The sequence below is a fragment of the Mustelus asterias genome, chromosome 1, assembly GCF_964213995.1.
Source record: "Mustelus asterias chromosome 1, sMusAst1.hap1.1, whole genome shotgun sequence".
NCBI classification, from domain to species: domain Eukaryota; kingdom Metazoa; phylum Chordata; class Chondrichthyes; order Carcharhiniformes; family Triakidae; genus Mustelus; species Mustelus asterias.
This window is the reverse complement of record NC_135801.1, coordinates 125,634,380-125,648,484: the sequence shown is the minus strand read 5'-3', so window position 1 is coordinate 125,648,484 and position 14,105 is coordinate 125,634,380. Positions and strand designations below refer to the sequence as shown.

The 14,105-nt window shown below is 46.0% G+C and overlaps 1 protein-coding gene across 1 annotated transcript in view; it reads right to left on the bottom strand.

The window, feature by feature from the left end:
- The window catches only part of LOC144510122 (mannosylglucosyl-3-phosphoglycerate phosphatase-like), a 71,551-nt gene that overhangs the window by 33,713 nt on the left and 23,733 nt on the right, over positions 1–14,105 (bottom strand). Inside the window, exons 5-6 of the mRNA XM_078239498.1 lie at positions 12,370–12,517; positions 4,557–4,722 (exon numbers count right to left, since the gene is read on the bottom strand). Coding sequence (XP_078095624.1) covers positions 4,557–4,722; positions 12,370–12,517 — 314 coding nt within the window. The remainder of the gene's footprint in view (positions 1–4,556; positions 4,723–12,369; positions 12,518–14,105) is intronic.

Below are 14,105 nucleotides of genomic sequence, written 5' to 3'. Positions count from 1 at the left end.
CTGGGGAGGAGGAAGACCATGCCTGCACAGAGGGCAGTGGGAGCAATCCAACAAAACATGCTGCCATTCTTCAACCCTCAAGGTCCTGGTCACCCAGGGGATGCCTGCTAAGGTCATCTTAGGCACAGAGCATAGAAGTCAGCAAGCCTCCTCAATCTCAGCTGTGGATCCTGGGGATATACCTAGATGTAGCAGGAGGGTGAAGAGTAAGAAACTATAGGCACTTAATGGGCACAGGGGAACATAGGCACGAGTGTAGTTAGGGCACAACGGTAATATAATTCTTGAATTTAAAAACATTTTGTTCACTCACAGAGCGTCCACCCTGGCATTTAATGCTGTTAGGTTTTGCAAACTCATGCTCAGTTGGCACCTCATCCCTGTGGAGTGTGAGAATGGCAGCACTATGCCTCTCCCACACCAGCGATGCAGTAACGACATTCTTCTGTTGGCATGGGCCTCACACAATCCTCCAGCCACCCCCCATCCATAGAAGGTTGACGCCTCCACCCTGCCCCACCGTATACCGCACCTCCCCCCCCCCACCGCCGCCAATTTCATTTCATTAATGCTCACCCCTCTCATGTCTACCACTGTTCTTGTGATTAGGAGACCAAGGCCTGTTGAGGTGCTGAGAGCCTGCCCACCTCAAGTGCATGTGAACACTAGCATCCTGATCTCAAAAGTCCTTTTATGTGATGAGGCTAGTCATCCCACGGTTCTAAGAATTATAAGAGTATTCATTGGCAGGACAAGTTCAGCTCTCTGTCAGGCAAGAATAAGACATATCGCCAAACATGAGAAGAGCATCGCTCCGTCCTCAATGCAAGTTATCATTATTCTCCTGGAATCTGGCCAATCATTTTAGCAGACTGCCCATGAAATTGGGCAACATCACAACAGCATACAGCTGGCACCACATTACTGGTCAGATGTTACAATGTGGAGATGCCGGCGTTGGACTGGGGTAAACACAGTAAGAGTTTTAACAACACCAGGTTAAAGTCCAACAGGTTTATTTGGTAGCAAATGCCATTAGCTTTCGGAGCCCTGCTCCTTCGTCAGATGGAGTGGATATCTGCTCCCAAACAAGGCACACAGAGACACATAATCAATTATTGATTTTGTGTCTCTGTGTGCCTTGTTTGGGAGCAGATATCCACTCCATCTGACGAAAGAGCAGCGCTCCGAAAGCTAATGGCATTTGCTACCAAATAAACCTGTTGGACTTTAACCTGGTGTTGTTAAAACTCTTACAGATGTTACAACCCATGGTGGGAGAGTTCTTCACTTCCTTGTTCTGTTCGTCCCCAAACCAAGAGGAGATGTAGGCATCACGAACTCTTCAGCTCATTCAAGCCCTGTTCATCACATGGGATTCTGCCTCCTCCTCCGCGTGGTCATCCTCACTTCCCTCCTTGACAGTCTTCTCATACAAGATGTGGTGCCCACCTGTCTCCTCCAGATCCAGGTGGTCTCTGGAATGCAGTGCCAAGTTGTGGAGAACACAGCAGACCACTATGATGTGGGACACCCTCTGGGGGCTGTATTGGAGGTCAACCCTGACCAGTCCAGGCACCGGAATAAAATCTTGAGCAGTCCTATCGTCTGCTCGGCCAGCACGCGTGTTGAAGCATGAGCCTCATTGCAATGAGTCTCAGCGGGTGTTTGTGGCCTGAAGGGCTACCCCCTGTCCCCAAGGAACCATCCCTCCAGCCGCTGCTCTTCCCCAAAGACGTCTGGGATCTGAGAGCGCCCTGAGATGTAGCTGTCGTGGATGCTACCTGGGAAACGGGCACACACCTGTATGGTGTGCATCGTGTGGTCACAAATTAGTTGGACTTTGAGGGAGGGTACCCATTGCAGTTCATGAACGGAGCCACATGCCACCATAGAGATCGCATGGATGCAGTCGATCACATCCTGCACCTGGAGCAATGCTGCTAACTGGGCAAAACCCATGGCCTTGATGCTGTGGTTTGTATGGACCAGGTCCAAGTTAATATACATGTGAGCCCTCACATAAAGATCATCCGTAACCTCCCAGATGCATTTGAGTGGCTGACTGGGAGATGCCACCAGGTCACCCATGCTGCCCTGAAATGAGTCGTCTGCATAGAAGTTCAGAGTGGTGGTAACTTTAAAGGCCTCAGACAGTGTGTGTCCTCCCATTCCAGGATCTAGCAAAGATGGTCTACCATCTCTCTGGCAAACACATCTCTATGGCACTGAATCTCTGACATTTCCTCTATTCATTCACGGGATCTGGGCGTCGCTGGCTGGTCAGCATTTATTGCACATCCCTAATGGCCCGAAGGCAGTTGAGAGTCAACCACAAGGGCTGTAGGGCTTTCCAGCACCCCATGCACACCAAAACTAGTTCCTGACAGTCAAACTTCCCTGAGAAGTGAATTTGAGTTTCCATGCAGATTTACCTCTTTGGCCTCATGCTGTTGCCCGAGTGTGAGGTTCAGAACACACTACAGCTTCCTTCCCCAAATGAGAGGGTCTTCACGCCTCATGAGGCAGGGAAGAACCTTAACCACATTGGGACCTCATAGTTGCCCCAGTAACGACCCTCTGTACTAACCTCCTCCCAATCACTATCAAGCTCCCACCAAGCAAGGGCACTCACTCAGTGACAATTTGGACACAAGCCCAGCTAGGAGGACATGGGAAGTGCAGCCTGCATGCCAGCCACTAGATACCCTTAAAGACAGGAGGAGAAGGAAGGCAAGGGCTTTCACAGGACCCTTTCCCCCAAATCGTGACAACGAAACCCACCCCGGGGTGAACTCATCTGTGCCCCCCCGCATCCTCTCCACTGCCCCGAGCATGGAATACCCTGAAGGTGATGGCAGCCTGAGCGCTCACCTCCAAAATCCCCCTCGGAGGCAAGATCACCAAGTTAAGATTATAAGAAATCGGAACGGGGTAATCCGTTTGGCCCCTCGAGCTTACTCCACCATTGAATAGGATAATGGCTGATCTGGCATTCCACACATGCACTTTCAAAGAACAACAAAGAACAAAGAACAATACAGCACAGGAACAGGCCCTTCGGCCCTCCAAGCCCGCGCCGCTCCCCGGTCCAGGATTGAATCCTGAATCCAGGATCCCCGCCCAATTTTCCAGCCTATCTACATCCTAATATCCTATCCACCGAGCTGTCCCTCACAGCTACGATGCTTTGTTCATCACAACCTATTAACTCACCCCCACCCCCCCATTCCAGACTTTGTGATCTCCAGGGAGAGGCGAAAACCCAGAGTGAAAACCCCAGGGCCAATATGGGGAAAAAAAAATCTGGGAAATTCCTCTCCGATCCCCTTTTCCTACCCTTTTCCGCCCTTTCCACGTAACCCTTTATTCCCTTACTGATCAAAAATCTATCTATCTCAGCCTTAAATGTATACAAGAACTCTGCCCATACAGCTCTCAGTGGCAAGGAATTCCAAAGATTCAGAAGAAATTCCTCCTTATCTCAGTCTTAAATTGGCATCCGTTTATTCTGAGTCTCTCCCATGAGGGGAAACATCTTCTCAGCATTCACCCTGTCAATCTCCCCAAGGAGACAATGGGTGGAATTTTCTCGTCCCGCCCACCAAGGGAATTGTAGCAGGCGGGACACGGAATATGCAAAGGTCAGTTGACCTCGGGCGGGATTTTCCAGTATTGGGGCGAGCCCGGCCAGAAAATTCAGCCGAAACCTTTCAATGAGATCACAGTGGCACAGTGGTTAGCACTGCTGCCTCACAGCTCCAGGGGCCTGGGTTCAATTCCCTGCTTAGGTCAATGTGTGTGTGGAGTTTGCACGTTCTCCCCGTGTCTGCGTGGGTTTCCTCCAGGTCCTCCGGTTTCCTCCCACAGTCCAAAGATGTGCAGGTTAGGTTGATTGGTCATGCTAAATTGCCCCTTAGTATCCCGAGATGTGTAGGTTAGAGGGATTAGCGGGTAAATGTGTGGGGTTGTGGGGATAGGGCCTGGGGTGGGATTATTGTCGGTGCAGACTCGATGGGCCGAATGGCCTCCTTCTGTACTGTAAGGTTTCTATGATTCTTCTAAATTTCAATGAGTAGAGTCCCAACCTATTTAACCTTTGCTCATAAGACAATCCCTCCATTCCAGGGACCATCCTAGTGAACCTTCTCTGAACTACCTCCAATTAAATAATATCTTTGCTGAAATAATGGGACCAAAATTGCTCACAGTACTCCAGATGTGGTCTCACCAGTACTTTGTACAGTTGCAGAAAGACTTCCCTATTCTTATACTCTAACCTCCTTGAAATAAGGGCCAACATTCCATTAGCCTTTCAGATTACGTGCTGCACCTGTGTGCTAGCTTTCTGTGCTTTGTGTACATGTACCCCCAAGTCCCTTTGTGTTGCAGCTTTCTGCAGTTTTCTGCACCTGCGATCCCATGCTCGGAGAGTTCAGCCTCGAGTTCACCCCTCCAAAATCCTTGTAAATAAATGCTCTGCTTCATTTCGTAAATTTTTGTATTAAATCCACCAAACCACTGCAAGATGAAAATAAATCTTCTGAAATAGTTACCTTCCATCAAGTTCTGGATACATGCTGACTCCATTTTCTAAAGCCTCCAATAGCTGTTCTGCTGTCACCTGAACAACCAAGAGTGGATCCACAATAGGTAGAACCAACAAAAGATCATGCATAGTGAAATCACCTGGTGGGTGTAAGCGATCTGAGCGCAAGGTACCTAGAAATTTGAAAATAACCATTAGTTTGTAAATTCATTCAAGGCTGAGTCCAGGATATTTTTATAAAAAATTCTATAAAAATTGGTCTGCACACATTTTTGCAAGCAAACTGTGTGCTATTTGGAAGTTAAAAAGCAGGACCCCGAGGGTAGTAATCTCAGGATTGCTACCTGAGCCACATGCCAGTGAGGGCAGGAGTAGGATGCTTGGGCGGATGAATACGTGGCTGAGGAACTGGTGCAGGGGGCAGGGTTTCCAATTCTTGGATCATTGGGACCTCTTCTGGGGCAGGTGGGACCTGTACAAGAGAGACGGGTTACACCTAAACTACAAGGGGACCAATATACTTGCAGGGAGATTTGCTAGTGTTATTGGGGAGCGTTTAAACTAGATTTGCAGGGGGATGGAAACCAGAGTGCCAGAGCAGATAGTGGAGCAGGGGTAAAAAGACAGGTTAGTTCAAGCAAAATCACAAATGGAAGGGTAGAGTGTGGTGGAAATAATCTTTTGAGGTGTGTCTATTTCAATGCCAGGAGTATTGTGGGGAAGGCAGATGAGCTGAAGGTGTGGGTAGACACATGGAAATATGACATTATAGCCATTAGTGAAACTTGCCTACAGGAGGGGCAGGACTGGCAGCTCAATGTTCCAGGGTTCCAATGTTTCAGGCGGGATAGAGGCAGAGGGATAAAAGGTGGGGGGGTGGCATTGTTGGTCAGGGAAAATGTTACAGCGGTACTCAGGCAGGATAGATTAGGGAGCTTGTCTACAGAGGCCCTATGGGTGGAGCTGAGAAACAAGAAAGGTATGACCACATTAATGGGGTTGTATTATAGACCACCCAATAGTCAGCGAGAATTGGAGGAGCAAATCAGTGGAGAGATAGCTGACAACTGCAAGAAACACAAAGTTGTGATAGTAGGGGATTTTAATTTTCCACATATAGATTGGGACTCGCATACTGTTAAAGGTTTAGACGGGGTAGAGTTTGTAAAATGTGTTCAGGAGAATTTTCTACATCAGTATATAGAGGTGCCAACTAGAGAAGATGCGATATTGGATCTCCTATTGGGAAATGAGTTAGGGCAGGTGATGGATGTGAGTGTGAGGGAACACTTTGGATCCAGTGATCATAATGCCATTAGTTTCAACCTGATCGTGGATAAGGATAGTTCTGGTCCTCGGGTTGAAGTTCTGAACTGGAAAAAGGCCAAATTTGGTGAAATGAGAAGGGATCTGGGAAGTGTGGATTGGCACAGGCTGTTCTCTGGTAAGGATGTAAATGGAAAGTGGGAGGCCTTCAAAGGAGAAATTTTGAGAGTGCAGAGTTTGTATGTTCCTGTCAGTATTAAAGGCAAAGTAAATAGGAATAAGGAACCTTGGTTCTCCAGGGAGATTGTAACACTGATTAAGAGGAAGAGAGAGTTGTATGAAATGTACAGGCAGCAAGGAACACATCAGATGCTCAAGGAGTATAAAAAGTGCAAGAAGCTACTTAAGAGGGAAATCAGGAGGGCTAAAAGAAGACATGAGGTTGCTTTGGCAGACAGGGTGAAGGAAAATCCAAAAAGCTTCTATAGGTATGTTAGGAGCAAAAGGATAGTGAAGGATAAAATTGGTCCTCTTGAAGACCAGAGTGGTAGACTGTGTATGGAACCAAAAGAGATGGGGGAGATACTAAATGGTTTTTTTGCATCCGTATTTACTGAGGAAACGGGCATGGAGTCTACAGAAATAGGGCAAACAGGTAGGGAGGTCATGGAACCTTTACAGATTAAAGGGGAGGAGGTGCTCGCTGTCTTGAGGCAAATCAGAGTGGATAAATCCCCAGGACCGGACAGGGTATTCCCACGGACCTTGAGGGAAGCTAGTGTTGAACTTGCAGGGGCCCTGGCAGACATATTTAAAATGTCAGTATTCACGGGGGAGGTGCCGGATGATTGGAGGGTGGCTCATGTTGTTCCGTTGTTTAAAAAAGGTTCCAAAAGAAATCCGGGAAATTATAGGCCAGTAAATTTGACGTCGGTGGTGGGCAAGTTATTGGAAGGTGTGATAAGGGATAGGATCTACAAATATTTGGATAGACAGGGACTTATTAGGGAGAGTCAACATGGCTTTGTGCGTGGTAGGTCATGTTTGACCAATCTATTAGAGTTTTTCGAGGAGGTTACCAGGAAAGTGGATGAAGGGAAGGCGGTGGATGTTGTCTACCTGGATTTCAGCAACGCCTTTGACAAGGTCCCTCATGGGAGGTTAGTTAGGAAGGTTCAGTCGCTAGGTATACATGGGGAGGTAGTAAATTGGATTAGACACTGGCTCAATGGAAGAAGCCAGAGAGTGGTTGTGGAGAATTGCTTCTCTGAGTGGAGGCCTGTGACTAGTGGTGTGCCGCAGGGATCGGTGTTGGGTCCATTGTTGTTTGTCATCTATATCAATGATCTGGATGATAATGTGGTAAATTGGATCAGCAAGTTTGCTGATGATACAAAGATTGGAGGTGCAGTGGACAGTGAGGAAGGTTTTCAAAGCTTGCAGAGGGATTTGGACCAACTGGAAAAATGGGCTGAAAAATGGCAAATGGAATTTAACGCAGACAAGTGTGAGATATTGCACTTTGGAAGGACAAACCAAAGTAGAACGTACAGGGTAAATGGTAGGACTCTGAAGAGTGCAGTTGAACAGAGGGATCTGGGAATACAGGTACAGAATTCTCTAAAAGTGACGTCACAGGTGGATAGGGTCGTAAAGAGTGCCTTTGGTACATTGGCCTTTATAAATCAGAGTATCGAGTATAAAAGTTGGAGTGTTATGGTAAGGTTATATAAGGCATTGGTGAGGCCGAATTTGGAGTATTGTGTACAGTTTTGGTCACCTAGTTACAGGAAGGATGTAAATAAGGTTGAAAGAGTGCAGAGAAGGTTCACAAGGATGTTGCCGGGACTTGAGAAGCTGAGTTAGAGAGAGAGATTGAATAGGTTGAGACTTTATTCCCTGGAGCGTAGAAGATTGAGGGGAGATTTGATAGAGGTGTATAAGAATTTGATGGGTATAGATAGAGTGAATGCAAGCAGGCTTTTTCCGCTGAGGCTAGGGGAGAAAAAAACCAGAGGGCATGGGTTAAGGGTGAAAGGAGAAAAGTTTAAAGGGAATATCAGGGGGGGCTTCTTCACGCAGAGAGTGGCGGGAGTGTGGAATGAGCTGCCGGATAAAGTGGTAAATGCGGGGTCACTTTTAACATTTAAGAAAAACTTGGACGGGTTCATGGATGAGAGGGGTGTGGAGGGATATGGTCCAAGTGCAGGTCAGTGGGACTAGGCAAAAAATGGTTCGGCACAGACAAGAAGGGCCAAAAGGCCTGTTTCTGAGCTGTAATTTTCTATGGTTCTATGGTTCTATTTCCTCATTTGCCGAATGGTAATGTGTAGATGAGCTTGACTCGCTTTGCTGGCTGGTTGTATTCTCAACAGGAGGCTCAACAGCATGTGAGGCGAGCCTCCAGCTCTTAAAGGAACTCTGTCCTCTGAATGGACAGAAGCTGATCTCCTGGACTCGTTTCGATCGCCTCAGGGGGTCGGAGAGGAATTTCCCAGATTTTTTTTCCCCCATATTGGCCCTGGGGTTTTTCACTCTGGGTTTTCGCCTCTCCCTGGAGATCACATGGTCTGGAATGGGGGGGTGGGGGTGAGTTAATAGGTTGTAATGAACAAAGCATCGTAGCTGTGAGGGACAGCTCGGTGGATAGGATATTGGTATGTAGATAGGCTGGAAAATTGGGCGGGGATCCTGGATTCAGGATTCAATCCTGGACCGGGGAGCGGCGCGGGCTTGGAGGGCCGAAGGGCCTGTTCCTGTGCTGTATTGTTCTTTGTTCTTTGTTGACTGTCAGCATGATGCAAGTGGCAACAAAGCAAATAGAAAACCAGGACAGAGAGAGGGTCTCCAGATTCTTACATGTAGAGCTGGAGGTCCTAGTCATGGAGGTTGACAGAAGAGAGGCATATTTTCATTGGGGTGGTCGGGGGGAGGACCTTACAACTGAGTCAGCAAGTCCTGTCATATAGTTGGTTTATGCTACCCAATGACTCGGTGCTGCAGTGGATGTTCAAACTGAGATTTGTATTTACTTGCCATGCAGACTCAAACTGCTGCCATTGTGGCTGCAGATCCCAGTGCTCAAAAGATACATGTAGGTTCTAAAGGCAGTCCAACTGTCTGCGTTCCCAACAGATTATCAGGACTGGTGAGGTGCTGCCCAGAGGGAGTGTCAATTTCAAATCTGTTCTCTCAGGGTGCCATTCCACAGTGCCATTGCTTTTGTCTCTCAGCCAGCCATCCAATATAACTACCACCCATACAGAGATGACGCAATCGAAATCCAGCCCCTTGAAGGCCAGAGTTACTCGTAGGCATCGTGAAAAGCTCCCAAAAGTCAGCAAACTTTCATCAGCAATGTTACAGGCACTGGCGTCCCAGGAACCTTCAGTGGTATGTCACTATTGTAAGAGAGACTTTCATATTCCCAGGTTTGTTGAGGCTATTCAGTCCTGAAGTTTCTTGAATAGTTTTGTCTTCCTGACATTGACACTCACTACTCCGACTTGGAAATATATCGCTGTTCCTTCACTAATGATGGATCAAAATCCTGGAGCTCATTCCCTAACAGCACTGTGGGTGTAATGGACTTCAGTGGTTCAAGAAAGCATCTCACCACCACCTTCTCAAGGGCAATTATGGTTAGGTGTCAAGTGCTGGCCTAGCCAGCGACAGCCACATCCCTTGAATGAATAAAAAAAAGGTCCTGTGAATATGAGAGAAGCTACTTCCGAGCAGCTAATAGTCACGGTCACATTTGGCTGGTAGCTGTGTCCAAAGGAAAGCACAAAAGTATATTCAGGTGCTATCTGCCGCTTCATAAGCTACATTCTCTTGTTATGGTATGTGTAGGCAGCACTTTTCTGGTTGTGTTGGTCTTAGCCATTGAATTTGATGATGAATGACAAATGTGAGCAAGTGGTTAGGTTTTCCACTGACTTCATGCTGTTTTCTAGCAGCAGGACACTGTCCGGTACGGGTAAGCAGCACCACAGTGTAAACATTATTTGAACAAGTTACAATAATGTTTGTGAGATTTGTTGCTTTACAGGTGGTTTCTTGGCACATGAGTGATGAACAGTGTTTATAGGAGTTGAACTTGGGAGTGTGTTAGTTACTATTGGCAGCCTCAACTTCAGTAGCTCTGAAAGCGATGGTGATCTTGCTAACTCAAACAACTCTGACAACTTTCTACCTTTTGCAAGTGGTTTTCAGCATTGTTGACTGGAGAGACAACCTTGATTATTTGTATTTTGATTTCCTGTTGAGCATGACCACAGTCACATTCATTTGCTAGTTGCCTCAATCGTGTGCAATATTGATTAATTGTTTCATTTGTTTCTTGCTAAGTATGTCGGAAGACAATTGTTTCAAATATTGTATTTTTCCTTGGGTGTGAAATAGCTCGTTAGTGCATTTTCTGCTGAATCAGTCATTTTGCTCAGGCGTAAATGTCTCAAAGTATTTTCCAATTTTTCACCTCCATGGTGAAGTAAGGCCTCTTTTTGGTTTGTGAGATTGCAAAATCTGCCATCGTACCTTTGAAATGTTGCAACCACTATTGCCAATGTGGGATACAGATGGTATCTTCAAACGCACATCAAAAGATGGTAGACTGGGCATAGACATTCATCAGCAATGCAGTGATGAAACTTCTCTGTAATGATTCGAGATTTTTTTGACTGGAAGTTTATTTTGGTAAGATCAGGTTGTGCATGTGTATAGATATGATGTGGAGATGCCGGCATTGGACTGGGATGGGCACAGTAAGAAGTCTCACAACACCCAGGTTAAAGTCCAACAGGTTTATTTGGAATTGCGAGCTTTCATAGCTCTGCTCCTTCATCAGGTGATGACTCACTAAATAATACCAGTTTGCCCTGCCCATCGATGGGCAGGGTGAGCTGGGAAAAATCGCACATGAGCCAAGAAATTAGGTTCGCGCCCGATTTCTTGCCTCTCATGATCTTACCAGCACCGGATTCCGATACTTCTGGCCTCTCGCCCATTTCCGCGAGAGACTGAATAATTTACTTAAATACATTTAAATTGCATTTTGCATGTAATTAGCGAGCCCGGGTCTCAATCGTCTGGGCTCACTTTCAGAGGTTCTCTCCGGCAACGAAAACACCTGGTTCCCAGCAACAGAGAACAGACATGTTAGCCTTGCCAGTAGAACCGAAGGCCACTGAGGCCCCTCGGGGTGCCCCTTGGCCAGTGCCAGCTTGGCACTGTCAGCCTGGCACCTGGGGTGGGGCCTGAATGGGGTGAGACCTACAGGGGCAGAGCCTGAAGGGGACAGGACCTACAGGGGCAAGCACAGGTCGGGGAGGCCCAATCAGGGACGGAAGGGGCCCGCTGCCACTCTGCAGGCAATCGATTGGGGGGTATAGGCAATCAGTCTGGGCTGCGGGGTGGGGGGTGGCGGGGGTGATATTTCCAGGCGGTGTGGGGCTCGTGATCAGCCGCAGACCTACACGATAGCTACGGAGGGGTGGGGGGGGTCCATTGAGGCCAGCTGCAACAGTCTCTCTCTGTCAGCCCTCTGCTGTTGCAATTATGCATGTGCAGTCACAGATGTCTGCACGTGTGTAATAGCTCCCTCTGCTGCTGGGGCAAGCTGGCTGACAAGTTAAGCCATGCCCACTGCCTCTTGTGGCTGGAAACAGTCTAGCCCATTTTTTCAATGTCTCAATCAATAAGATTGGGAATAAAGGCTCGCCCAAAAAACAGATCTGAAACTCTCCTGTGTTCACACTAGCTGAACACTTAGAATTTTTCTCGTAAAATTCCGCCCAATGTGTCCCTACATCACCAACTTAAAATGCTGTTTGCAGAAAGCAGAGAAAAACTTCCAAAAATGTCATATATGAAAACAATATTTATTTTTCACAATCCTGTCTCCATTGTGAAGTTTTTGAGACAGAAACAGTTATATATACAACCAGAGACATTAGTGTTAGTACTGCACAAGCTATTAAAAATTGATCTTTTATTATTTTTCCATAGCAGATATCATCTGATGATACATGCATGTATGGCTGCCTCAAATGGACAAAATGCTCTACAGCCTGCATATAAAAAAATAATTGTTAGAAGGATCAGAGGGGAGTCATGGAGTAGTTTTTACACCCAGAGAATGCTAGGGGTCTGGAACATACTGCCTTAAAGAGTGGTAGAGGAAGAGACACTCATTACAATAAAAAAAATGTTGGATATGCAATTTAACATCAGGCATACATTTTTATAACGTGCATTGCTAATTCAGACTAGTATAAAGGCTCTTTATAATCATCTTCACTTCTTCCGACTACTGAAAACCGTAAAAGGATTTGATGCCTTTGATTCTACTTAAAACTTGAAATGATAGTGATCCATACTCACGCACTTCAAAACAGATAAAATTGCTCTACAGCCTCATAAAATGGTGTTACCCATGCTGAGTAGCTGGGATAGGAAAATTCAACTTTAAGTGGGATTTGTGCTAATTGCAAATGATTTTAAAGTGTTTCTACTATATTATTCTAAACAAGGATAGCTGCAGAAAAATATACCTGAATTAAGTAATGCCACATCAGCATGGGTAGCTTCAAGCATGGCATTGGTAACAAGATTCCCGAGACTGCTCTCTGATTTCCTTACAGTGGTAAAACGTCCATCCAGTTCTACCTCTATCTGACATAGCACCTCCCCTAATAGGTGCTGCATAGGTTTAAAAAAAAGCATGTGACAAATTAAGATTTCATATTTGTTTTGCTTATTGTTATAAACTGACAACTGGCACTTACATCAAAGCAATCTCAGTTCATATTAATATGTCCATCAATTCTAATAACTGTGAATTAACCAAAACTCTGTTTAAGAGATGCTCATAATGGAAACCACGGACAAAGTCGAATGATCCTTAATTGAATCAGAGGACTCTGCCAGTAAGGTGGTAGCAATGGCAAAATACTCAACAAGCCATCTAACAATTTAGAGCTTGAAGACAGGTTTACCAAGAACTTTGGGTCTTAAGAGATGAATCATTATTTATGATGTCAAACAATATAACATAAACTTACTATAGATGGTGGTTTCCACTCAAAAACAACCTTACCAGGTCGGTCATAAAACATTTGTTTTCACCATGCATTCTCTACATAGATTGAACTGAATTGCACCCCAACCTCTAAGCCAGAAACTCCAGGTTCAACTCCCACTCAAGGACTTGATGGAAGGTGCATTCATAACGTGACCAAACAGGTTGAGCATCAACTAATAAATCCTTCCAATACATGCCAGTGGCAGATGGTAAGAGCAGGAGATTCCTGGTCATCCATGTGATGGAAAGGAAATTAGAGCATCTCTTATCACTATTCATAGCTCCAGGCTATAACATGCATGCCTCAGCAACTCAGACTCCTTGGGGGGCTAGTTGACTCAGTTGCCTGGGTGGTTGGTGCAGATCAGATTGGCACCAACAAAATAGGGTTTGATCTCTTTTCCAGCTGGGGTGGATTCAATATCTGACTCCTTGGCCTAAGCATGGTGGAGGTTGTAGTGCTGTTGATCAGACCTGCCTTTGGGCAGAGAACTCAAAAGGAAGGTACCCTATGCAATGAAAGGGGGCTCTATTAGACTAGAGAAGATCTCTGTAGCCATGCTGACCTAATTACGCCAAGGCCACCCTTAGCTGAGAGATCAAAGCAGTAATATTTTATTAGCGTTTTTGCAAGAACATTTTAATATTGGCCCATGAAATTGATGTAATTTGCTGAAATTCCTCATTAGTTACCCAAAATCATTTTTACTATTGGATGTTAATGCTATGTATGCTTAATTACTTACTTTTCTATTTTTAAAAGGATAACAAGCAGAAACATGTGTATCTATTTCATACAAAAGGTTTTATGAAAAGCTATTCTTTTGTGAACATAATAGTCCGTAACTGCAGAATCAACACTAGATTGCCACTCTGTAGCGACTTACCTGCATTTAAGTTGTAAAGCACCTGTCTCGTCCAAACTTCCTGACTCAGGCCTGGTGATATTGAAGAAGCGAAGCACGTCCACGGCTCTAGCAGCACAGAGCAAAAGGAGCAGAGCGAATGAAGTCACACCCCCTTTTCACGCCACTAACTGCCGTGAAGCAGGTGAATTTAAAGGTCCCATTGAAAGGGAAAAAGGAAGCTTCAAGTCGGGTCAGGGGGAGGTTCAGCCCTGTTGGGTAGGGGGAGGGGTTGGGTGCCTAGTTGAGAGGTGGGGGGTCCCCAGTGGGGGGTCAGGGATGTACCTTGCAGGGCTCGGTC